The sequence below is a fragment of the Plectropomus leopardus genome, chromosome 6 (assembly GCF_026936395.1).
Source record: "Plectropomus leopardus strain MGB_pleo_1.0 chromosome 6, ASM2693639v1, whole genome shotgun sequence".
Classification (NCBI taxonomy): Eukaryota; Metazoa; Chordata; class Actinopteri; order Perciformes; family Serranidae; genus Plectropomus; species Plectropomus leopardus.
Genome location: NC_142181.1, coordinates 25,627,676 through 25,652,514, shown reverse-complemented (window position 1 = coordinate 25,652,514; position 24,839 = coordinate 25,627,676). Strand labels below are relative to the sequence as shown.

The 24,839-nt window shown below is 39.0% G+C and overlaps 4 protein-coding genes across 5 annotated transcripts; all 4 read right to left on the bottom strand.

Annotated features, from left to right (window-relative positions):
• Nucleotides 1-647: 647 nt before the first annotated feature.
• On the bottom strand, nt 648-4,472 carry dynll2a (dynein, light chain, LC8-type 2a). Its single transcript, XM_042486462.2, has 3 exons — nt 4,314-4,472; nt 3,665-3,821; nt 648-2,454 (listed from the first exon to the last, which is right to left on the bottom strand). The coding sequence occupies exons 2-3, from the start codon at nt 3,794-3,796 to the stop codon at nt 2,317-2,319; spliced, it is 270 nt and encodes an 89-aa protein (XP_042342396.1). The 5' UTR covers nt 3,797-3,821; nt 4,314-4,472; the 3' UTR covers nt 648-2,316.
• A 935-nt stretch (nt 4,473-5,407) lies between these two features.
• Nucleotides 5,408-10,784, bottom strand: srsf1a (serine and arginine rich splicing factor 1a). The gene is made up of 5 exons (XM_042486460.2): nt 10,319-10,784; nt 8,399-8,577; nt 7,178-7,350; nt 6,250-7,012; nt 5,408-5,824 (listed from the first exon to the last, which is right to left on the bottom strand). Exons 1-4 carry the CDS (start codon nt 10,504-10,506, stop codon nt 6,815-6,817), a joined length of 738 nt encoding a protein of 245 aa, XP_042342394.1. The 5' UTR covers nt 10,507-10,784; the 3' UTR covers nt 5,408-5,824; nt 6,250-6,814.
• Nucleotides 10,785-12,006: 1,222 nt separating this feature from the next.
• On the bottom strand, nt 12,007-15,838 carry aldoca (aldolase, fructose-bisphosphate C, a). Its single transcript, XM_042486512.2, has 9 exons — nt 15,764-15,838; nt 14,653-14,791; nt 14,288-14,499; nt 14,054-14,108; nt 13,787-13,947; nt 13,612-13,695; nt 13,125-13,299; nt 12,842-13,041; nt 12,007-12,726 (listed from the first exon to the last, which is right to left on the bottom strand). The coding sequence occupies exons 2-9, from the start codon at nt 14,762-14,764 to the stop codon at nt 12,634-12,636; spliced, it is 1,092 nt and encodes a 363-aa protein (XP_042342446.1). The 5' UTR covers nt 14,765-14,791; nt 15,764-15,838; the 3' UTR covers nt 12,007-12,633.
• Nucleotides 15,839-17,221: 1,383 nt separating this feature from the next.
• rskra (ribosomal protein S6 kinase related a) lies at nt 17,222-24,726 on the bottom strand. 2 transcript variants are annotated; one of them, XM_042486513.2, is made up of 12 exons: nt 24,498-24,726; nt 22,706-22,948; nt 22,538-22,621; nt 22,382-22,450; nt 21,331-21,400; nt 20,688-20,795; nt 20,009-20,049; nt 19,895-19,922; nt 18,749-18,838; nt 18,375-18,463; nt 18,184-18,294; nt 17,222-18,091 (listed from the first exon to the last, which is right to left on the bottom strand). In XM_042486513.2, the coding sequence occupies exons 1-12, from the start codon at nt 24,525-24,527 to the stop codon at nt 17,855-17,857; spliced, it is 1,200 nt and encodes a 399-aa protein (XP_042342447.2). In that variant the 5' UTR covers nt 24,528-24,726; the 3' UTR covers nt 17,222-17,854. The 2 variants fall into 2 exon arrangements, with proteins under 2 accessions (XP_042342447.2, XP_087935205.1); XM_088079079.1 differs by having other exon boundaries at nt 17,906-18,095.
• Between the last annotated feature and the right edge of the window lie 113 nt (nt 24,727-24,839).

Here is a 24,839-nt window from a genome sequence, read left to right as displayed (position 1 = left end):
TCCATGGATACCACCATTTGCATGTTTTGCATTTGTAGTTCTCCAACACTGCCCTTCCAACACTTCTGGAGTGCTACTTGTCCTGCATGTTTTGTATCCCTCCTGCTGCAACACAGCTGAAATAAATGATCCACTAGTCATCAATCAGCTTCAGGAGTTCACAATGAGCTGATCATTGGAATCAGCTGTGTTAGAGCAGGGTGAGATCTAAAACATGCAGGACAAGTGGTACTTGAGGAGAGGTTTGGAAAAACCTGTCCTACACGGTTGGCACATCCGAGTTTTAATTGGTTGCTATTTGCAACTTCACCACTAGATGCTACTTAATCTCACACAGTGGTCCGCTAAGTGAGTAATTAATTTCTAAACAAGAGTACCCCAGTAATGAGTCCTTAGCATTTGAGCACCCATGGTTTCCAGTTTTGTTTACCGAAGTGCTTATTTTCTGTCATAATCCGAAATCCAATGGAAAAATTCCTTAGGCTTTTGACAAGGGAACCAGGGCAATGTTAGCTTCTGGGTGGGCCAACAGAAAAATGTCTTCCCTGGAGCACTCTATAGTAATATTAAAGATTTATTTCCTGTCCATCAACAAGTCAACTGTTGTCCTCAGCAAGGTGTAGCAACAAAAATAAAAGGCCACAGAGTAATAAGTCAACAATTAATTTTTATTTTATCGAGTTTATACGATTTTGGTTCTGTAGCAACCTACTGGATAACTCTAATGAAGTGCAATTGTACTCAAGCCAGTTACAGTTGAGAGCAATGACAGGCACACGTTTTGTGCAAATTTAACAGCATTGGAACGGCTCCTACATATACACAGCAAAAATACATGCCAGAGGAAAACAATACTAAATCAGTTTACATCGACAATAGTTAGGAAGACTTCCCTCGATGTCAATCCAAGCTAACACTTGAGAGATACACAATGCACCCATTGTTGGATTATGGGAGAGAGCAACTGAAAACATTCCATCTTTACACAGTGAGAAATGTGTCCAAATCCCTCAAATCTGCCCTCTTAAAGAATCCAAACATTATGCATCAAACTAATTATGCTGACGCAACAAAATGAAAACACCAAATCAGTGTGCTAGACATGAGATCCGCCTCCTTGCAGCTGCTGTAAGAACTCCTTCATCTTTTCCTGCATGTCTGGCAGTACACTGGCAATGCAAAAATAAAGGTTGGGGGAAAATGCAACTTGAAAGTACCACGAGCCACACAGGACGGCACAACCATCTGAAACACAGGGGGTGTTGGTAGCCTTGGTAGTGTTGACTGCAGATGTTTTTATTTAAATCACCTTTCTTTATGCTGCTTTACACCAGCTCAGTCCCATATCTACATACTCAAAAGTTAAATTATTTCAGCTCCAAGATGACCTTCCATGTGTGTCTGATAACAGTTAAAGAAATTGTGTTTATCCTCCAAACATGCAGAAACACGGTATTATAAGTCTGAAATTTAGGTAGGTGAGTTTGGGACAATTTTGGTAACCAGTCTGTCGTATTATTATTCGGACGTTACAGGCTAAAGGTCTGTGTTTGCGAGCTTTATTTGCTCAATCGTCCCTCACAGTGAAAATTGACAAACTAAACATCCCTGGAAATGCATGCACTGGCTTGTGTTGGTTCCAAAATGTCAAGTGTGTTGGATGTTGTGACATCTTTTCTGAAAACCTTGGATATTTGTTTTTAAATCAGAACTGGAAACATTAAAGGTTTTTTTATTTGCATGTACAGATAACATAATTTTGTTAAATTAGTAAAATATCATTAATAAACTCAACTCATGCTGTTTGATCTCCTCGAAACCAAAGGACGGCCGTGAAGTAGCCCATCACATGAAAGCCTATTTTGCCCCATTAACCAACTTCTTTACATGATCACACGTTAAAATTTTGATGATGAATTGTTAAACTGGTGCACGCAGTATGACTTTTACCATCTAAACCGACAGATGGAGTCTCATAACAGGGTCTGGCAATGCCACTTGTGAGGGAAAGCAGATGCACCACTACATTCTACAGCTTTCCTTTATTATACAATCAAGGGCCACGTTGAAATCTTTTACAACCTAGAATTTAACAGCATCAACAAAAACTACTGAAGTTGCATTCAAATGGCAACTATCAAAAAGTAAACTTACTGTAACATACATATTAAATAGTGTATAGTCCATGCAATTGCGCACGGCCGGGTTTGCATCATTATGGTATGTCGTTATTAGTGTATGGGAGACATCAGCCACCAGTGCATTTCCGATTTCGGTTCAGGGGAGAAAAACTCCTCAACACCCATCAGAAACTTCTCAGCCAGACTTGAAGAGCAAGATGGCCACTTGGCCCAAGTAAAAGTAAATGAAATGCTTTGTCTCGTGGGTGACGTAGCTGCCGAAGTTCCTCCCGACGATGCAGTGCCAGGTGGGGTTGTACTTCTTGTCAAACTCCTGAAAAAGGTCAAGAGATAAAGATTAGTGATGCTGCAATTTATCACATGATAAATGTGCATGAAATCCTCACATTTATAAGCTAAAACCAACTAAGGTTTGGTCATTTTGATTGAAAAATGACCAAAACCAATAATCATTTATCAAAAAAGATGTTAACTTTGTTAGCTCCCTCCTTAGGGGGTTAACTACTTTTAATTAATATAATTAAACCTATATTATTATTTTATTATTATAACGTATATATTTCAATTAATATATACGATGCAACTTAATTGATTCAGATATTTGAAATAAAAATAAATTAAGGATTCACTTGGCTTTGAAAAAAATGCCTTATTTTTATTTTTATCATTGTCTTTTATCTACTTTGTTTTTATCATTTTAATTTTATAATTATTTTTTAATGCATTTGTCTTGTAGGATGACCATTGCTCACACAATGTATGCTCTGATGAAGGTGTGACAGAATAAAATGGATCACTGCATAGATGTAAGTGTGCGGAAATCTGTTTGTTTGGACATATATGCATTTGTCTCAAATTGGTTACCTTTAATAATTTACATTTAGGGCTGACCTGTGTAGAAAGTGCTTTATAAATAAGGTTTGACTAATTGATTTAGACCTTCATGTTGCAAAAATTTACCTTCATTGACTGGCATTTGATAAATATAATTTATGGCAATTATTTGTTAATTTATTCTTATTTAAAATATGTTTATTGACTCTTTTAAAATGCATTTTATTTTCACTTTCTTTTATAAGTTATTATTATCTAATTTTTGATGGGCATTTGCCGCAATCTTTTTTTTTACTTTTTCATTTGTGCAGTCTTAATGGCTTGTCAGTTACCTGTATAAGTAATCTGAATAGCGCTGACCTGCGTAAAAGGTGATTTACAGTGTAGGCTTGTTTGACTGACACAGACCTTCACGTTCGGAACTCGGTATACACAAAATCCATTCACTGGAAAAGAAAACTGCAGACGTCTTCTATTTCGTGTCAAAATGCTAAAATTGGAGCACTGGGGGGGCTTATGGACTCATGACCTCAGGATTTTAAAAATGCTGGCTACGGCCCTGATCATAAGAACCTCTCCACATTGTAACAAAAATAGATCAGAGAATAAAAAAAGGCTCTGAGTTTGCAGCTCATGTGCCAATGATGTAAGCTTACAGAGGATCCATCCATGCGGCCGTCCTGTCTCACCTTCTTGATGTAGGCTGCGATGTCCTTCTCTATGTTGTACTTCTCCATGGCCTGGGTGGCACAGTCCACCGCGTCCTGCTGCATGTCCTCGGACATGTCTGCGTTCTTGATCACAGCTTTCCTGTCAGTCATGGTTGACGATGGTGATGGTGCCTGCCTGAGGAGGGGAGGAAAAAAGGGAGCACGTTCACTGCACTGAAAATTAACACCGCACGTGGTGATGGGGATGGTTTAGGCCAAAAACATCAATCATACGCAGAAGATTGGCCGTTTGGCACCGCGTTTCTCTTTTTAACATCTGCACTGATTCATAATCATAACTCATGTGCTGTTATTAACATCTTCGTTGACTAAACGATGTGTTACATAGATTGGCTGCGAAACTTGATACAGGTGGAGTTAAATTACTTGGCAAAATCACTTTCCGATGAAAGCAGCTTCTGCATCAGGAAAGTATCAGAATGTATCTATTTAATTATATGCAGAAGCACAAAAAATGCCTGCTGTTATCCATGCCAATACATTTTACATGCCCAACCAGTCGAAATACATTAAGATATAGTGTAAAAGAAAAAATCATAAGAGAAACTCGAATAAGAAATATGCTATATAAGTCAATATTTTCCACATTGGAGAAGCTGCAACTCACCTTTTCTGGAGCCGAATGGAAACACTTATTTCCACAAAAAAATATGTATTTCACCCAGGCTGGGGGGCAGGTTTAGATGATGCTGCGGCTAATTGCTTTTAAAAGATTTACACAATAAGCATGTAGGTAGGTTGGCTCTCTCTGCTGTGCTCCGACAGCTCCCCGCCCCTCTGCTGCATGCTGCACCTTGCTATTGGCTGAGCCGCAGCCTCCGTGTGTTGCAAGCGTTTTTCTCCAGCTCCTGTCTGCCGGCATCTTATTTCATCCCACAATGCATCATTCGCAGTATACACCACTGACTGTGGGCTAAAAGGAAACGAGACCTTGGCAGTGGGTAGATATCATTAGGTTGTGTGTGTGTACAGGGTTTTTCACCAATTGTCGTCACAGCTGAGACACTGAATACTGAACATACGCACTAGCATTGTGTTGGATTTTTTTTTTCATATTTGGAGCTGCAGAGTTGTTTTTCTGCTCCATTGGTTTCAGCTTAACAATAATTATAAATTACTTATACATTCAGGTAGAAACAATGTGCTGGCATAGTGCTTTACCCTTTGAACCCTGGGTAAATTGGCTTTTCTTACAATAACATGGAAGAAGGAAATGAACAAGCTAACAGATGACCCAACAATTAGCAAGAAATTAATTTTCAAGCTTAAAAAAATAGGAGGCTATTTAAAAATGCAAACATGACTTGGAAAAAAAGTGCCTTAAAAAATTAATTTCTGTGACATATTGTTTAAATATGTAATTACATCCAGTTTTTCCTTTGCTTCTTCTTTTCTCCCTTGAAAATTTTCCTAGCTTTTTAAAACAATATTTTCTAAAATCTACCATTTTTTGCAATTTGTGGAACATTTCTTGCCTAGTTGCTCATTACATTTTACCCTATTTCTGAAAAAAAATCACACCAATTTGCTCTAGGTTCCAAGGTATAAATAACTGTGAAAGACATCTGAAAGCAGCATAAGAACATGTATCTTTCCTGGAGGGTTAATCGTGAGGTGGAAAAAGCTCTGTGATGATTTGCACAAGCCCAATGGTCACATACTTGACACAGGTTGTTTCAAATAAAAACAAACTAGAATATCCTTGTTTGAAAGTGTTTTATTGAAAACGCTAAGAGAAAAGCAAGATTAAGCAAAATCAAACATAGAAACTACTCCCACATTAAAAACCCCCTCCCAATCCCAAATTTTTAATTCCTTCATACCAGGCATCTACGACTCCATCCTTTGATCCAACTTCCTGGTCCTCAGTTTCGTTTTCTTGTAAAATAAAGCCATTACCACTGAAAAAATTTAAATAGGCATTGGGGGGCCTAATAGAGGGGAAAAAAAAAAGTTGCTCTGGGACTCCCGTTAATTAGTTCTGAAATCAAACTCTCATTTGAATCCTGGAAAACTGATCCCGTTCCGAGCATCCATCCTTGCCTATCCCTTCCCTAATCGATCCACTCATCCAGCTCCAAGGATTGGGATCCACTGAGCCACTCCTCCAATCAAAACCTTGAAATACCAGGAAGAAAATCAGAGGCAGACTGTTAGAATAAAACGTCAAAATTTTTGGGCCTAATTTTTCCATTTTTGAGCACTCATGTCAGACCAAGAAAAAAAATGCCACTGAGCACAAAAACTATAGCTCCCTGAAGTTAAAAACATTTTAACCAATGAGGACATTTAAAGTTAAAAGTTGGATGCTTTTTGCAACAAAGCAGTGATTCAGTTTTTTTTTTTTTTTTTTACATTTGACAGCAAAGATGTTACACTTACATCACAACACTTGATCTAGGACTGCTTATTCTGTCACAAGCCAGAGTAGCAAGTTAAAAATTGTATATATAACAAAGTACAGCACATATGGCTTTAGTAAATATGACATGCATGATATGGAAACCTATCAAAATGTTCAATTTATGGAATATGAAGCGTACCATTGCCTCGACCTGATTGCTCCTCAATTAGATGTCCTATCCTGACCATACAAATGAAATGTGCTCCACAATGGGTTTTATTCCAAATCACTTTAATCCTTCTCTTCAGATGTCTAAAGGAAGACACAAGGGTAAAATACAGTTAAGCAATGGGCTCCCCGTCCAAACAGCCCACCCAACATATCCAATGAGAGAAGCTATGTTTTTTAAAAAACAAAAAACAAAAACAAAACTCAATTTTCAATCCTTGCAAAAACATTGAGTGCAACTTGTAAGAACTCAACGTTTTTGAAGTTCAACACAGCACAATTTCTAATATTGCAAAAATTGAGAACAGAAAAAAGGGGGGAGAGAGAGAGGGAGAAAACAAAAGGACAAAGTAGCTGGAGAGGGGAGGGAGGGAGAGGGGGGAAAGAGGGGAGGAGGGTGTACATCTACATACCAAGATCATCCACAAGGACATCGGGACATGAAATGCAAAAATTAAAAATCAATTGCTGACATCTGGAGAAACTCATAAAAGATAAAAACAGGAGGGTATACATCAAAACATCGGTGGAAAGGTTTAGGAACGGGAGCGAGAGCGGCTGTGACGAGGCGAGTAGCGGGGCGATCCTCTGCCACGACCACGGGAATTGCTTCGGCTGCGGCTGGCGCTGCGACTGCGGCTTCTGCTCCGACTGCCACGGCTGCGAGAGCGTGATCTTCCGTAACTTGGGCTGCGGGGACCGTCTAATTTCACACGAATGTAAGCAGTCTCTCCCTGGCGGACACAAGAGAACTTGACATTGAAAAGGCAACATTCCTTCCTATGGTGGAAATACCATAGATGGACATGAGGGCCAGGTGTGATTCAAACATGTAGCATTTCCTCAAGTACTCACCTTGACACATTATCCATGACAAGTAATCAAATCAGTACACATACCTCATGTGAGCGGAATTTGGTGTTGTCCAGCTTTCGAACGGCATAGGTCATGTCTTCTTTGCGCACAAATTCTACAACCCCGGTTCCATCTCTGTAAACATCGGCGTAGCACACGTCGCCTGCTTCACGCATGTGGTCCTTCAGGTCCTGCCAGCTGCCACTCTGAGGGAGTCCTGAAACATTTAACCAAAGTTATGTTAGGGATGCATAACAGCTTTCTTTCTGTGCAAAATATTTAACTGAACTTAAGCTGCCAGGGGGATTGATACAGGAACATTTCAAAAGTAGTTTAAGACTAACTGCTGTCTGTGTGCTTTCTTATAAACTTATGTAGTATGAAATGTAGCAAAGCACCATGTGTTATACTATGGCATAATTGATTGATGCGTACTGTACAACTTTGTGTTTATTTATGATAGAGATTTAGATGAACAATATGTCATACTATTCAATTTGCCCTCACTCTGGCCCATTTACAGTACTTTAAATGCATAGATCAATGAGCACTGTCATTGCCTATGAATAAAAAAAGAAATAAATCTTATTCAGGTTTCACTTGACACCCATTCTCTTATTTAATTTTTTTAATAATCCTACCTCTTTTTTAAAACTAAGCTTAATGTTAAGTAATTTTCTAGTCACCTTTTATTGATTCCTTGCAATTTGTGGGACATTTCTTGCCAAGTTGCCCAAATCAACAGTGTTTTCATAATGTCTTTTGCATGCAGTGCAGGGATGGCAATCAGCACCAGCCAAATGCTGGTGAAATATGCACGTTGCTGCTAGATTTGTATCACCCACCAGCCAAAAAAAGGGGGAATCTATTGAGTGGCTTGTTGATTTTGAAATCCAAAGCCACAGGGGCAATTATTCAAAAAAGTTAATTTCTGACGGAAAAAAACAATATTAATAATCATTACAATTATATATGTAAAATTATGTTACAGAATGATTGTATTTTTAAATTATTGTTTTGTTTTGTTTTGTTACTTATTACCAATTTTAATGTAATTTCTTTGCACTTTTTACTAATTTCTAGCTATTTTTTAGGATGTTTCTTCTTTTGTTAGTTGCCTTCTTAACATGTTTTTGAAATAAATCAAGCCAATTTGCAGGTTTCAAGGGGTTAATTCAACAGAGAATCCTTCAGACTGCATTCAAATGGATATGCTTTTGTCATCATAACATTTCTGTATATTAGCCGAATAAATGACTGCTTACCCGACACAATGACCCTGTACTCGGAGCGTCTGGATGGAGGGCCATATCTGCCTCTGGGGGTTCCACTGATCCCACTGAATCCGCCTCTTGAGCCTCTGCCACTCCGAGGAAACTCCACACGCAGCCTGTAGCCGTCATAGTCATAACCATCACGTCCATAGACTGCATCATCAGCATCCCTGTTAATACAAAAAAGTTACAGTTTAAAAATTAGTTAAATGGTTCCCATACATTTTCACAGACACAATGTCATAACTTTATCATGATTTTTAAAGGACTCATAATTAAAGAGAGAAAGGGGAAAAGAGGGGAGAAAATGAATAAACGTGATGGTTAACAAAACGTCACACATCCACATATTTGAGCTGTGTTAAATTGGCGGTGTCAGAAAATAAAATTTCTCATCACGTGAAAGATTATCAACCGAAAACTACTTAAGCTACTGAACAATTACATTACACAAAAAATTCGTGAACTTTTCCATAACTTTCAATGATTTAACAAACTTTGAAACCTGGATTGACATTAATTTCCTGGTGCTGCGTTTACTTGTATTTTCAGCCAGGTGCAAATCAGTTCGCACATGGGAAAAACACAGGGGAAAACGGTACCTTTCAGTACCTTGGCAATAAATGTAAGAAATAATAGCAAGAAATTAGAAGATTAAGAAAATTATTTTTTGAAAGCTAGAGAAAAATGTTTAGACATCTATACATAACCATACTTGCATGTGTTTACATTAAATATTAGGTGACATAAATATTTTTTTTTTTCACACTTTTCTTCAGGCCATTTACTTATGTTAATCCTTCTTTGTGCTATCTTTTTCACACTTTTCACTAACTTTTGGATAATATCTGCTTATGAATTGGTCATTTCCTACTTGCCATTTTTGAAAGAAATCAAGCCGGTTTGCTCAGGTTTCAAAGGGATAATAATTCAGTGATTCCAAACTCTAATTAATTTTTCTAATTCCATGACTTTCTGGGTTCTTTGCAAATTCTGATTAAAAACCTTGAGAAACATCTTTATAAATCTAATATTGGAAACTTTATTATTATTATTATTATTATTATTATTTTGAAGCACTTCAGGCAAGGTTTTTTTTAACTCTCCTTTGTACCAAATTTTGCTGTAATTTTCTCGTTTTCTTAGCTAATTTCTTAACAATTTAGAATAATTCAATCTCTTATATTGGTCGTCTCCCTTTTCAATTTTTTGTAAGAAATCAAGCCAATTTGCACAGGTTTGGATGGGTTAATAATTGACTGGCTTCGCCAAATGCAATGCTTTTTACTAATTCAATGACTCCTCCAGGCCTGGGAAACGTGATTGTGAAACTCTGACTTTTCCAGGTTTTCCATGCCCGTGGGAGCTCTGCAGTTAGCACATGGAGAGCGAACAGCGAGGGTTACTTTAGGCAGAGAAAACGCAGTGGCGGACGGGTTCAGCCATGTTAGCGGCTAGCTTGATCTGGTTGCTAATCCGCCTTACGGTCGTGCACGCAACTGAAGACATTTCATCTAACTTTGTGCAAATACGAACACAATTTCTGTTGTTCTGTCGCTGTAACAAGAGCACGCTTTGATACATGTACTCAATCAAGCGTAACGTTACTAGTGCACCAGCCGAATTTAATCTAACAACCGTTACTTACGTTAGCTATAAACAATGCAGTGTGATTGGGTTAATCAAGTTACCGTTACATGGACACCCTATTAAGGATGCAGTAGAAACAGGCACTAAAGGCGCTTTTCCGGGTTCATAAATGGCATTTAAATATGAAATCGAAAGCCGAAACACCACGTTTTGTTACGCGAACAATGTGTAGGGAGTCCAAGGTATAGCCTAAGCCCGCGTTAGCACACGCTGGTTAGCCACACAATGGAGCTGCCTCCGGCCTAGCGGTTAGCTCCTTACCTGGGGTCCTCGAATTCAATGAAGGCGAAAGGCGGTCCCCCTCTCCGGTTCTTCAGGTCGATATCTCGAATCGTCCCGTATTTGTAAAACACGTCCTCCACGTCTTTTGTGCGAATATCAGGAGGAAGGTTTCCCACATAAATTCGGCAGTCGTTGTTCCCAGCGGGGCCTCGCACAACACCCGACATTGCAGCTAACGATTAGCTCGGCTACTTAAGCTAACGGTTTGTTGTTCGCAAGATAACGCTACTGGCGGTGGAGCCACACTGAGATATGACTCCGAGCGCAGTTTGAATCGTCGAGCAGAGAGGAGAAAGAAATGAAAATCCGCTTCGTTTCGCGCTGCCGTCTGCGGAATATTTAGTGGGAAGACAAACTAGTAGACGAGTCGGTCACTACTCCTATTTTTCTTCAGGACCCGCGCTCCTTCTCCGAAGTATTCATGAATACCGGAAACACTGCGGTCAGCGCGGACACATCCGCCTTACGAAATAGTCCGCCCAGTGACCAGGTGAAGTGATAACACTCAATAATATCTATGATAGATACGTAACAACATAGAACTGACATACACTTGTTTTAATCGTTTGTTTATTAATAGGAATAATGCGCATTAATAAAATTGTGGTTAATATACCAAAATGACATTTTTCACCCACAGACAGCCACCTTAGGGACTGTACTTGATTTATCAGAGTGTAAAATAACAACAATAATAGTTGTAATGATAATGATAACTTTTTTTATATTGCACCTTTAAAAACAGAGTTTACAAAGTGTTTGACAAAACAAACAAGGCAAAGCACAACCTCTTGCTGAGGCAACATAGCTATAGGAGCTAAACAACAATGCCGAACTAAAGCCAGACAAATGGGATGTTTAGGTTGTTTGTTAGTTTGTTTGTTTTTATCTTAACCCTCCCTAGAGCTACAAGTATTTTTCTTTGAGCCTTCCTGAGTGGGGGAAAAGCATTACCCCCCTTCCACCATAAATAACTATATTTCACAGTTATGGCTATGATAAATGGTGTGATTTTGGAGATCGTTAAAGAAAATACGCCTTTCAAACTCACAAGCTGGTTTGGGTTTTCTGATGGAATTTAACTTTTCCAATAAATGCAAAATATGACCACTCAGAAACTCAGAAACTCAGAAAACATAACTCCCTCCTCAGTGTTAAAACACAGGCTATTTGAAGTGCTTCTCCTGTTTTGCACCAACCCCTCCTCTCTCATATATAACAAACTTTCCCTAATCAACAATCATCTTTATCGATTCAATATTTACCTTTACCACAGGCAAAATATGAAGGTACAAAATACAAGGATTTCACCTAAAATGCAAAGCTGTATTGTAGCCTTCAAAACAGTATTCATTTTGACCATGGCTCATGAGACTGTTTCTGCCTTTTAGCCTATAATCTGTTGTTCTGTGAATGAAGTTAAAAATTAAACAAGCTTTCAAAGCTGGTGAGGAGGAAGTCAGTTCTGTGTTCTCCTCATACAGAGTGGTCTATTTGCTTTGAAACAATGAGGACACTAAATATGTTAAACTGTTAAACTGGTGGTATATGTATTACCAAACTGTCTTTAGTGAAATTCTTTCTTGAATAAGAAATGTGTGATTCACTGCTTGGCCATCTCAAGACATCTCAAAACCTTGACATAAAACAAAATGTTCACACCAAACTGAATCTGAACAGTTTTATTTCTTGAATGCCTACAGTTGAACTATCACACTATTAGACACTATTCAAAACAACAACACACACAAAATCACATCATGTTGTAAGTGACTCCTGTGCTGATTGTGTTTTCTGCCCAGGGATTGCGCAGACAAATTAGCCTGAAGCTAATTTCTCGAGTAATATTTCTGATTGTGCATGGTTAAAACTAAAGTACACACTCATACAGTTTTCATTATTTTTTAATTCATTGTGCTGTGATACAAACTAATGTTATGGCTCTGCAGCGAAATTTCTATTCACTTTCAGCACATGACAACTTTTACTTATGATATCAAGTAATAAATGCAGGATTTTAAAGCTTAACTTATGTCACTGTCACAAGAGCACACTGTACTTTCAAACAAAAGCAAGTAATTTCCATTCAATGCATGCATTATGAATACCTAAGGCCATGTTCTGATTGTCCTCATTTGTCAAGGCAAGAAAACACGCTGTCACTTGTTTTCATGTAACATCGTCATGAGTATCAGATTTCTAAAAATAACCTAATTATCTACATTCAAATTCCTCCTTGTCATGGTAATGTAAAGAAAACTCAATGCTAATTTAAACATGGCTTCTTAAACTGCTCAGTATGCATGACAGGAACCATAGCTGCGCGAGCCAGCCTCACCATAGTTATCGCCACCAGTGTACTTCCCCTGACATGCCAGACTGTTCACCTGTAGACAGAGAAAACATTATGCAAGTAAACAAACAGAAAAGTTATAAAACTCCAGCTAGCGATTAAGTAAAGGATCATATGATTTATCTGAAGAAAATAAAAAGGGGATGCACCTCTGCTCTCTTGATGAACTGCTCAGTGGCGACTTTCTCATTCTCTTTATGTCCTCTCCAGGCTCTGAGCGCAGACGCCTGCAGGGCTCGGCCGAAGGAGAACGTTAGGATCCAGGGTTTGGCCAGGGGGCAGTTGTTGATGGCATTGAGGTGGACAGAGGCCTCCTCTTCACTCTGACCCCCTGAGAGAAAAGCCACCCCTGTGGAGAACCAAAGAAAATCATTTTACTTTCATTTTGTTGCTGCAAACTTGGAACATGTCTGTGTGAGCACTCTGGGGTACCTGTGACTGCTGGGGGGACAGTACGGCGCAAGGCGGTGACAGTTGCCATAGCAACCTCCTCTGGGCTGTACTTGGTGGGGCAACTGTGTCCAGAAGTAACCATGTTGGGTTTGAGGAGGGTGCCCTCCAGATACACATGGTGGTCCGACATAGCCTTGTACACCGCAGTTAGGACCTGCAACACGCAGACTGTTTCAGCAAAGAGACTAATTTCGTTTGCTTGCATCTGTAATCTTATTCTTTCAGTAACTCCCCAAAGTTCATGACTTTGGACGGACTGGTAAATGGAGAGCTTTGCCTCCTGTCTCAGGTTCTTCTTCACCACAAGAGTCTGGTACAACACCTGCTTCCCTGCTGACCAAACCAAACTGGCTGTTCATATCACACACCATTTTGAAACAGTCGTATGCTTTCTCCAAGTCATTAAAACCCATGTAGACTGGATGGACAAACTCCCATGACTGTTATAAGAAAAAAAGAAACACACCTTCTCGGTGACGTACTGGCTGCGTTTCAGGTCATGATCTCCATCAGGCAAAATCTCCGGCTCTATGATGGGCACAATGCCATGCTGTCCGAGAAAGGAAAGGTTATCAATAAAGTATATAGATGCATCACAAACACACTGTGTATAAACACAGTTTCTAGTATTGAGTTCTGACCTGCTGGCAGATGCTGGAGTAGCGTGCAATAACATTTGCATTTTCTGTGATAGCCAATTTAGATGGATTGGTGTCACTGATTTTGAGAACACAGCGCCACTTTGCAAAGACAGCTCCATCCTTTTTATACTGAGCACAGCGCTCTGACAATCCATCTAGACCTGTGGAAGAGGTTAAAAACAGATTGACAGACTGTCTTATAATATATATCTCTCTGGGTGATGTGCTAAGCAGTTCACAAAACCAAAGTTGTTTTTTGTGTCTGACCCTGTGTGGTGGTTTCTCCAGAAGTTCCTGCCAGGGGGACGACGCCCTTGTCAACCTGAGGAATCACCAACAGAGGCTCATGCTTAAGTCTTATAAACAGTAACAACTAATAAGCAGTGAAGAATGCATTGCTATATTGGACGCAGGCTTGATCAGACAATTAAACCTTTTACCACAAAGGTTGGTACAAATTGATACTCCACATTTATATTGTTTGGAACTAAACTGCCAGACCTTGACGCCGACCAGGATGCCCCTGTCCCTGATCAGTTTGACAAAGGGTACGCCGTTATCAGAGTGCTGGTACAGTGTCTCATGGAAGAAGATGACCCCTCCAATGCAGCCATTGATGCGATCATCTGCACTGAATAGAATCTGCCGGAACTGTCTGCGGTGTTCCTCTGTGTTCTCCACTCCGACCTGGGCGAGCCGCTTAGCCATGCTGCCTAAAATTAACATATGTGATATGAGACGTTAATATCCACACTACACACTCTTTGGATTGGATGCTTTCTATCAGTAACAAAACTGACTCTTGAGTTTGGTATTTCAGTGCAACAAGAGCGGCAAACATGTTTTTGTGAAAGATTGCTACAGACCCACGGACTCATCTGCAGCCAGAATGCCCTTCCCTGGGGTAACTATGCGTAGAGCTGTCTCATGTAGCTCCCTCTTCTGCCCCTCAGAGAGTGTGGGGAACTGGTGCGTCATCCTGAGTGACCGATTGTCATACAGCCTCTGGTGAAAGATGTGACGTCATGATTAATTACACATTAACAACCGCAAGAAGACTATATTATTCATCCATGAAATTAGTTTAGACAGAAAATGGTTAATCTGTATTTCTTTATCCCTCTTTCTCAAAGGGAGTAGAGCTAATTTAAGGTGTATGATATTGCGAAAAAGAGATAGGTGTATTCTCAACTAGGTGTTAATCAATGGGAAGCTGCTAAAGTATGAGCCTTGAAAGATGCCGTTCTAAAACCATCAAGTGTCTGGATAAACTTTTAGACATGACTGATTGCTTTAACTGTATATGACTGTAGGTAATAGAAATGAAACCACTTATAATTCACCAAATCCCAAAAGTAGCCTATTAAAATAAATAGGGATGGGTATCGTTACTAACCCCAAAGTTCCCCATTCAAAAAATACCTTCATTCAATATGTTTTGTAGCCAGATTTATAAAAAACAGCAACTATTATAGTATAGTTTTGCTCGCAACCATTCACCATAAGCATTCAAGTTTTTACGACATGCAATTGACCCACTTCTACAGCAGCTAACCCATACAGTCTGTGGTGTGTTGAAGTTGAGCAGGTGTATTTGATTGAGCTGGCAGTTTAATGTGCCGAGATGCACCCATGGTAATCTAGTGATATTGGCATCACTTTAGGTGTTGGCACTGGTATCTGATTTTTTTCAATGACACCCAGTCCTAAAGATGAGTCTTCTTATTAATTGTTCATCCTTTTTTTATCCCCAGGATGAATTTCATGCTAGAGTAGCATAAGAAACAGGTTAAGATGTAGGAAACAGATGCAACAGAGGCGTTAAAAGTTAAAATGATAGACAAATGCAAAAGTAACTAAACACTTCAAATGATGTAAAAGATAAAGTACAGTTTAAGAGTTGCTCCAAGTAAAAGCATTTGAGTTTGAACACCTTTGCTTTATATTAGTTAGATAAGAGCAAGTTAAACTTCTTACCTGACAGAAATCAAATGGGTCTCCTCCACTGATGTGATGAACACTGACAGGAGACTCTCAGTCAGCTCTAGTTTGTATCCAGCTCAAGTATGCCACACCTCATTAGCTGACACCCCTGGGCGGCGCTTGTACACCCACCTCTGCCCCATATGAATTAGAAGATTTTTGATGAATCATTATTCTATTAAAAAAGACATTTTTTGTTATGCAGGGGCTTGTTTTTGATATGGCCCCTTTAGCATTTCTTTAGTCACTCAATCTCAATATAGCACCTCTAAACTTGCAGTGTTGGTCTACATTAGATATCTGTCCACAATTACTTTTCAAATTCTAGTTTTACATGTAATGTTTTAACTATGACAATTCAAGCATTCTAGGTGCCACTCCATATTTAAACTGATTGTGAACAAATGTATTCTGTCAGCACCCTCTGCCCCTATTGCAACCTAATTTAAGTGTTTAACCATTCCCCATGGCGTTCTATTTTTATTCTAATTAGTAAAAATGCGCCCAGAGGAAGGTTTCAAGTCTCCTGATAATTCGGTCTTCATCCTTGAATTCACAGGGGTGTTTCAGTCTCAGAGCAATTCATGCCCTCGCTGGCTTCGTTCTGTGAGCTTTAAACTGTGAGGAATGTGATTGGACGGCTTCAGTAATAGTTAAATCATTTCTAGGTTCTAGTCAGAGTGAATGAACATAGTGATACGGCCCAAATTAGACCAAAAAGAGGTCAGCTAAATCATTTTCATTTTGAAGAGGGAATTTTCCTCTTAAGTGTCGTTCACTTGTTATATCAGCTCACAGTTATACAAGGTGGTTATTTTATATTCTGCATGAAATAATGTTTGTCTTATAATACTAAAAAAAGGAGAACTAAATTATGCGATTACATTTCTGCAAGCTGAATAGGATTATTGCTATCTTTTTAATTGCATTGTTGCAGTATAAGCTACATTCAGAAAACTGCCTGTTTCCTGTTGTGTGTTCTGTTATGTTACTATTTGGTTAGGCTCAGTGGGATGGCTTCCCAGCGTTTCAGGGGACTCCTCTCTTCACTATTGTGGGTTAGTGTGCCTCTGAAACCAGATATGGGTCACTGGACTGGCTGCCACAATACAGCCACAACACAGACATGGTGGACCTGTCTAAGACAAGGGCCTGAGAGGGAATTCAATGTCAGGAGGCAGCAGGAGGAGGAGTTGGTGCTCTCCCTTTCAGGAACATACAGATTTAAATAGATATGCGTCTTCAAGAAGTACAGCAATTATAAATGGCTACCTCCGCTGGGGCTCTTCTCTGTTACCTAATTAAAAACATTTAATGATGACAGGCCTACTTTATCTGGTCCTCAATTTTCTTGTCCTATTAAAGGCGTCCTTGATGGGTTTTTGAGCCCTAAATAGGTCGACCCAAGACTGAAAGTTGGACATAATGTATCCAGGTACAACAGTCATACAATCATTGGTTAAAAATATTCATTTTGTCTGCTTCTACCCAAGTGACAAACAGCAAATACATCTTTAGGACTAATTTACTTAACACTGTAGCCACAAAGCCATTCAAATAGAAAGTTAAACAGTATGGCATTAGAGTCAGATCATCTTTGTCATTGGACTGTGTAAACTTGATTCATGAAGGTTAAAAATGACCAGTTCTGTTGACTTTGTGCTTTAACATCCAACACAGACTCCAACAATGAGAACATTCTTGTCAACACACTATAACATCCTTTTTAGATGTTTTGTCATTATTGTGTGCTGTAAATTTGTCGTACAGAGTTTTTCAGTTACGGTTTGGAGTGTGCTCCTGTTTTTCTTGTGTTGTGGATTGTATCCAGTTGCCCGACTTGGCTGTAACTGTATGAAGGACGCCCCAGAATCAGGCCAGTTTATTTGGCCCAAGTCTAGGGTGTCATTCATGCCGAGTACCAACACTGCCATCATTGGGATGTATCAGAGAAATATTCATTAACTGCAGAGTCTCTCATGTCCAGCCAGATTCTGTATTCAGGCACATTAACACAGTTTAGTCTTATGCTTTACAAGTCTGCTGTGCTGGGCTCATGTCCATGTTGGCCAACATAGAAGACAGTTAAGTGGGAGTTGTTGGAGAATGAAGGATTTTATCACAGTCAAAGCTATCAAAATCATCCAATGAAAGACCTCTCATTGATTTGGCTGTCCAGTCAGGGTGAGTCCTGAGCTCCAGGATGACCTCAACGGGCGTCTTTTGAAGGATGAGTGGATCGAATGAAGTCCCACGAAAGAGGGTCTGCATCTTGAAACACTCCAGGTTACGAAGCCGGTTCACTGGGTTCTTGCACAGAAGCTGCCTCAATAAAGATGATATGAAACAGATGCGTATGATAATATTTCATTCAGAGGGTATGAACTAGAGAGCAGAGAATCACATTTACACACCTCAGTGAGCAGTAAGATCAGAGCAGAGCTGAAGGTGTCAGGTAGGACATACGGAAAATCTTTAACCTTGTTCAACATAGAGGTGTGGTCCTGCTCTGCAGGTACTGGAAACTGCAAAGCGCAACAGCAAAAATGCTTAGACACTTGACACCGTATGACATGTAAAGCTAATAAAATTATTGTGCTCTCACCTCTCCTGTCACCAGTGAGAACAACATGATGCCAAGGGACCACCAGTCAGCAGCATGGTTGTATGGACCTCCACTTAAAACTTCAGGAGCTGTTCAGACAGAAAAATAATTGTGGAAAAAAATTGAGATGAAAAGAGGGAGATCACAAAGATATGCAACAGAAACTGCAACATAGTGGAGGACAAAAAGAACATAAAAATTGCCTCACAGGTGCATCACATTCATAACTGGGTCAACTGAGTCCAATGGGAGCAGAACGCAGGTGGGGCTCCAGTGTTGCTCTAATGCAGTCAGCCAACATGCAATATACTGAAGCTCAAACCGCTAACACATGAGTCTTCGCTTCAAGTGAGACAATGAAACCAAAATCTCACCCATGTATAGGATCGTCCCACATATGGTAAATGCTCTTCCCCCTCGTTTCAGCCGCCGTGAGAGTCCAAAATCAGACAGACGAAGGTGACCTGGATCATTAAAAACACAGTCTCAAACTGATGTATTTCTGCATACTATTTATTGATTGGATCCATCTTTAACGGTGGTATAACACGCAGCGGGTGGTGGTATTTTTTGACACTACTGGCAACTACTGTAGTACAAAGAGTGAGAAAGTCCACATAGGGTGGGTGTGTCTTTCACCTAAATGTCCCATGTAAAACAAAACATCAATAAAGTTCTTTTCAAAACAGTGCAGCATGCTAATATGTTTAGCATGCTATGCTAGTGACGCACGTGAAGTATGTCATGTGACGTGACACTATGTTAGTGACAAGTATTTTAAGCCAAACCATGATGCTTGTTTTTCTAAACCTATCCGTATACTTCTGTTGCCTAAACCTGTGGAAGAAAACCTAAAAAGCAAAGTTTTTATTTGTACATTTCCTGTGAAAACTGAAGTTTATTTTAAAATGATGAAATGCATATAACAAATGTAAATTGATATGCCAGCTCCAAGTGTCCAAAACTGACAAAAGAGGGGGACTAAGCGTGTCATATTTTGATGTGTAGAGTCAATGACCAACTTTCATTATTTGACGGGAGTGAGAACGTAACAGAGGACTTTTTTCGAAATGTTGCCAAAATTAGACATTGACACTGTAAATTGATGCAAAAAAAGACAAAAAATGGTGCAAGAAAATTCACAAGAATGCAGGAAATTAAGTGTTTAATGCTCAAATGTTGAAACAAGACCTATACACCCTTGACTGGATACTTAAGTATGACGAATCTTGTGTTTTATGTGAATTTGTATTTCATTGGTCTCATTTTTAGGTGCACCACTAATATTCAGCATTTGTCTTATTAAGTGATCAACTGTATTTGCATTGTTTTTTAATGTAGTGGTTGGAAGGGCTTACAAACTACACTCTCATGGTTGTTTGCTTTTTAGTCTTAATATTGTTTTGCTAGTTTCTCTTTTGAGAATTAATAAAGTTAAATAATTTAAACTAAAATCTAATGACTACAAGCTGTCTTAAAATTTTTACAAGCCAGAAGTTCAAACAATAGATAAGCATTACCTTGATCACTTAAAAGGATGTTCTCCATCTGCAAAAAAAGTAAAAAAATATTGTCATAACTTAAGTAATAAATACATATATATGGATAAATACATCAAATTTGAAAAATCATACCTTTACATCTCTATGCATGATCCCCAAGTCATGCAGAAAGCCTAGAAATAAACAAAAGACAGAATACACAACAACAAACACAAGATAACAAGGAGGTCCACGTTTAAATTGCCATTTAAATCATATTATACAACTCAGGCATGATGTCTGATCAGTACCTTTGGTGGAAGAAGTGCTTCTTCTTCAGTTAATAATGTTTCCACAGTCTAAAAATATTCCACTACAAGTCCTGAATTAAAAATATTACTTAAAACTACAGAGCTATTATTAGCAAAATGTACTTAAAGAATCAAACGTAAAAGTACTCATTATGCAGAATGGTTCCCTCACAATGTTATACTATTATAGAGTATTATATTATTCTATTTCTGGGCGCATTAGTAGTAAATTACTGCCTTGTATTATAGCTAGCTATAATGTATCATATGATTTTACCTGTCATAATTATCCATAGGTGTCAAGTAAAGATAGTGATGTAAAAAGTACAATACTTGCCTCTGAGACGTGGTGGAGTAGAAATATACAGTAGCATAGAATATTACTCAAGTCTGTCAAATTTGTACTTAAATACAGTGTTTTAATAAATGTACTGAGTTACATTACACTACTGGTCAATACAAGTCAATGCTAAAGGTCAATATGACGACCTCTTAATGGTGAAAGTCTGATTAACACTAACCGAGCGCACTGCCGAGCTCTGCAGCGAAGAGCCGGACCTCATCCTCCCCAAAGCGGCCCTTCAGTAACCAGTAAGTGTACAGGTCTCCAGTACTGCAGTAGTCGCACACTGCAGAGGACGAGACACACACAGACACTTTTTATGTCTTTGAAAGCAGCTGATAAAACATCCTCTGAAATAAAATATCAGAAATGAGGAGACCACGGAAAAAAAAATAAAATTAAGCATGGCTCATCAGAATGTTGCTCTGTGGGAAAAGGATTGAAGTAAGGTTGAGTCAGGTCAGAAACACACATGCATCTGCCTGACAGCCTGTTAGCTGACTTACATCTTTAAATACCACTTTTATAAATTTATGATCACACTAAATAAAGATGGGAAGGTCATGCAGGCAGTGCAGCATCTGCAGCCATGTCAGCTTTACCCTACTCTCTCATTAGATGGCAGTGTACATCTTCAGCATCCGGCACCAAGCTTTGTTAGAGATTTGCAGTTGAACAACACAGTCGTACAACATTAACAACTTTCTGTTAGTATGGGAGCAGTGCGGGTGAAACAAACATCCTCAGAAACATAAAAAGGATCACATATCAAAGGGTAGAGGGGTTGAGCTACGCCACTATTTTTACACATATGAACTCACTAATGAAGAGATGACGCTGTGTCTGCCAGCAGTCCTGCAGATTGTGGATGAATGGGTGTTTGAGCTGCCGCTGCAATGCAACAGTCGACAACCACACACACACACACACACACACACACACACAGTGAGAGTGAACATAACCATGAGAGATGGACAGGGAATTTCCTATGATCCAGGTGACATACAGTATAAAAGAGTGAGGACAGAAAAAAAATCAGTCATTCAGACATATACACATACCATTTACCATTTTAATTTTAGATTAACCCACAAATCATATTTTTGCTCTATTGATTAATTGTTTAGTCTATGCCAGTGGTTCTCAACCTTGTTTGTGTCAAAGTTGATACACATTAGGTCATAGACCCCAGTTTCTACAGGTTTTGGTTTCAGGGACCTCCATCTAAAAAAAATTTTGGTTTTCGATGATAAGGACAAGACTTCTTCAGTTGAGAAGAAAAGCGCAAAGGAATTTAAACCTGTCATCAGAACAGTAACTCTCATGACCAAGGGCAACTTTTTTTTCCAACATTTGAGGCGTCACATATTAAGCAGCAAGTTTAAGCAGTGAACACTGCATTTCTTGTAGTCTTGAAGTCAGAATTTTTAAGTAGCAATTTGTGCTTTTTGTGCCTTCATGTACGGTGAAAATGTCATGGTACGTCCTGCGTTATTGTGAATAGTTGCTTAATCTTCTTTGTTTACTTGTGCTTATGTCTGCTTGGGCAGTTGCACTGGACTCACTTCCATTGTGAATTATACAGTGAAAATAAACTGATACCATTTTTCTGGGGACCCCCCGGAACTCTCTAAAGGACCCCTGGGGGTCCCCGAACCTGTGGTTGAGAAGCACTGGTCTGTGCAATTTCAAAGAAGTGAAAAACAGCCATCAAGACCCCACAGAGCCAAACGTGTTGTTGATTCCTTTAATGGACTCATCAATAAGTCAATGACTTGTTGCACCTGTACTGTGAGTATAAGATCAGTGAAGTAACAGTGCTTCTACCTATTGGTACCTTTTTCCACGACTGAGAATTTTGCACTGTGATACCTGAATGACGACTTCTTCTTTTGACTGCTCCAGCACTCCATGCTTCAAGATCTCTGACTTTGGTAAAACCTTTGCAACAATTAAAACATGATTACACAAAAAAAACCGATTCTACATTCTCATATAATGTTGAACATTGAACATTTCTGAACATACCTTCACAGCATAGGTTTTCTCCTTGAAAATGTCCTTCACTTTCAGGATGGGTCCATATGAGCCTTTGGCAATGAAGCCAAGGATCTGTGAGCACATGAGGCACAGTTACCTCAACATGTTACACCACTTTGCTTTTCAGTTCTGTTGAACATTCTTGTGTTGTGTTACCTGGAAATGTTCTCGATCAGGAAGTTTACGCTGTGGGAACTCGGGCAGAAAGGCAGAGATGAAAGCTGGAAGAGTTGTCTCTGTGTCCTCTGGAGGCAAAAGGAGTATGGGGATGGGCGGTCTGCTGTCGGGTCCAACAGACCGAGAAAACACAGCTGAGTGTCCAAGTCTGTGAGTGATGGAGACCCCCACATTTGACAGGAACCCATGACTGAATCGACGCTGAGCAGGCGGTCTTTCTCTCTGAATAATACAAAGAATAATCCTTTATGAAGGCATGAGGGCTGGAATGTGATTAAGTCAATTTACCAAAGTAGTTTAATGTTACTTTACACTCCAATCAGGGGTGTATTATCAGACAATGGGCCCCTGGGCACAGATATGCAAAAGGCCCCACCACCTCAGCTAAAGTTAATCACAATACATTGTTAAAAAATTACTATAATCTACCACAGTCAGCTACAATGTCAAAATGTTGCTTACATATTGATGCATGAGTAATAATATTCATTTAATTTTATATATAATATATTAATCTGAAAAGGGCTACTCTACTGCATAATGTGTATTTTCTCTTTCATTATGTAAATCATATTTTGCTGATAAAATATTATATTAAATAAAACTTTTCAAAGCAGAACTTTTACCTGTGATTGATTGGTTTTCACATTGCAAAACGTTTTATGAAAGTTGTTTTTCTTTCACCAAGGCTTACATTATAATAGGGATGATTACAAACACACTAAAAACTGATGGGTCAATATAGCACCAACACAACAGGGTTCTTTTAGGTTGTTTTGATTCAGTTTTAGTATTTCCTTTTCAAACTATGATTGGGTTATTTACCTAAAATTAAATATGACATGGTTGCAAAAAATTACAAACTACACTAGCTCTTTTTAAACTCACATACCAGTATTTGTCATACTTTGTACGTAAATGTGTGTCCTTTAGGCCTACATGCACATCATGCATTTATGACAGGTTTAAGGTAAATCTTATGTCCAACACCAGTAAAAAAACAACATGTTTTAGCATGGGTAAATAAAACCAACATAACACTAAAGCAGTTAAAACAACCTTTGTTTGTACTCAACAGAGTCAACCCACAAATGATCCTCACTGGGTCATTTTTTTAAACCAGTGATTTTTAGTGTGTATGCGACATCCATGTTGCCTCAGCTAATATAATTTTTAATAATTAATTTACTTTAAACAAATACCTATTATTTATACATAATTTACTAATTTCTTCACATATCCAATAACACCATTTAACTAAAATTAAATCCAAATAATCTGCAAGATAAGATAAGACATTAAAAGACACTTTACCCTTTTTTTTCTTTTTTTTTAATACCTGGAGCTGCCTTTATCTGCTGCAGCCGTTTCAATCAGCGCTGCTCATAATCAAAGTATCCATCAATTGACTCTCCTGCAGCAGGTCGGGAGGAAGGTCAATGATCACTTAACTGCTGATCAATAGCTCTATTTTTGACAAGACTTTGCTGAGACGAAGCGGACATCGTGTACCAAGTACTGAGGATTATACATTGCATTTAAAACATGCTGAATCGACAAGAAGTTATCAAAAAATCCAGACAAAGACACTTGATTGTATGCATTTTTTCTGCAGTCTTTATCAAAACATCAATATATAACACTGATATTCTGTCCGTGTTTGCAACCTATTTTTTATTCGATCTTTTAGCTCAATTCTGCATCTTGTCAAACCTCATCCTTGATATCAGCATGTAAATAAATCCATTTTTAAAGTCTTTGATTGACTCACCTTTCTGTTTTTACTAATATCGCCCCCCATAAAGAAGCGGGAAGTATTTCACACAAAAATGTCACAAAAAACCCGGCAAATTCAGCTCCTCTTTTGCGTTCTTTTCTTTTTTGCTCCCGTCTCGACCATCATCTTCACAGCGTCTCTGATCCACGTGCTCGTGTATGTGTTTGTGTGTTCGTGGGCAGAGAAATGTTTACAGCGTGTTTGCAGAGAGTCATCCGGAGCGGCCAGCGCGCGATTCCGCTCCAGTTCAAGCTGTCAGATTAATGATCAATCACCGCTCTGCTCCAAAACTTACTGCGACTCACAGACCTGCCTCCAAAAAAACACCCAAACACC

What these genes read in the sequence shown, in the direction of transcription:
- dynll2a (XM_042486462.2), bottom strand. Translation starts at nt 3,796, where the DNA reads ATGACTGACAGGAAAGCTGTGATCAAGAACGCAGACATGTCCGAGGAC. An exon ending in TCGCAGCCTACATCAAGAAG is followed by an intron (nt 2,455 to 3,664) that starts GTGAGACAGGAC and finishes GACCTTTTTCAG; the next exon opens with GAGTTTGACAAGAAGTACAA.
- srsf1a (XM_042486460.2), bottom strand. Translation starts at nt 10,506, where the DNA reads ATGTCGGGTGTTGTGCGAGGCCCCGCTGGGAACAACGACTGCCGAATT. An exon ending in ATTGAATTCGAGGACCCCAG is followed by an intron (nt 8,578 to 10,318) that starts GTAAGGAGCTAA and finishes TTGTATTAACAG; the next exon opens with GGATGCTGATGATGCAGTCT. An exon ending in GTACAGGGTCATTGTGTCGG is followed by an intron (nt 7,351 to 8,398) that starts GTAAGCAGTCAT and finishes TAAATGTTTCAG; the next exon opens with GACTCCCTCAGAGTGGCAGC.
- aldoca (XM_042486512.2), bottom strand. Translation starts at nt 14,764, where the DNA reads ATGACGCACCAGTTCCCCACACTCTCTGAGGGGCAGAAGAGGGAGCTA. An exon ending in GCATCCTGGTCGGCGTCAAG is followed by an intron (nt 14,109 to 14,287) that starts GTCTGGCAGTTT and finishes GTGATTCCTCAG; the next exon opens with GTTGACAAGGGCGTCGTCCC. An exon ending in AGTTCATCAAGAGAGCAGAG is followed by an intron (nt 12,727 to 12,841) that starts GTGCATCCCCTT and finishes CTCTGTCTACAG; the next exon opens with GTGAACAGTCTGGCATGTCA.
- rskra (XM_042486513.2), bottom strand. Translation starts at nt 24,527, where the DNA reads ATGGGGGGCGATATTAGTAAAAACAGAAAG. An exon ending in ACAGCGTCATCTCTTCATTA is followed by an intron (nt 20,796 to 21,330) that starts GTGAGTTCATAT and finishes CGTCCTCTGCAG; the next exon opens with TGTGCGACTACTGCAGTACT. An exon ending in AGAGCTCGGCAGTGCGCTCG is followed by an intron (nt 20,050 to 20,687) that starts GTTAGTGTTAAT and finishes GTTTATTTCTAG; the next exon opens with GCTTTCTGCATGACTTGGGG.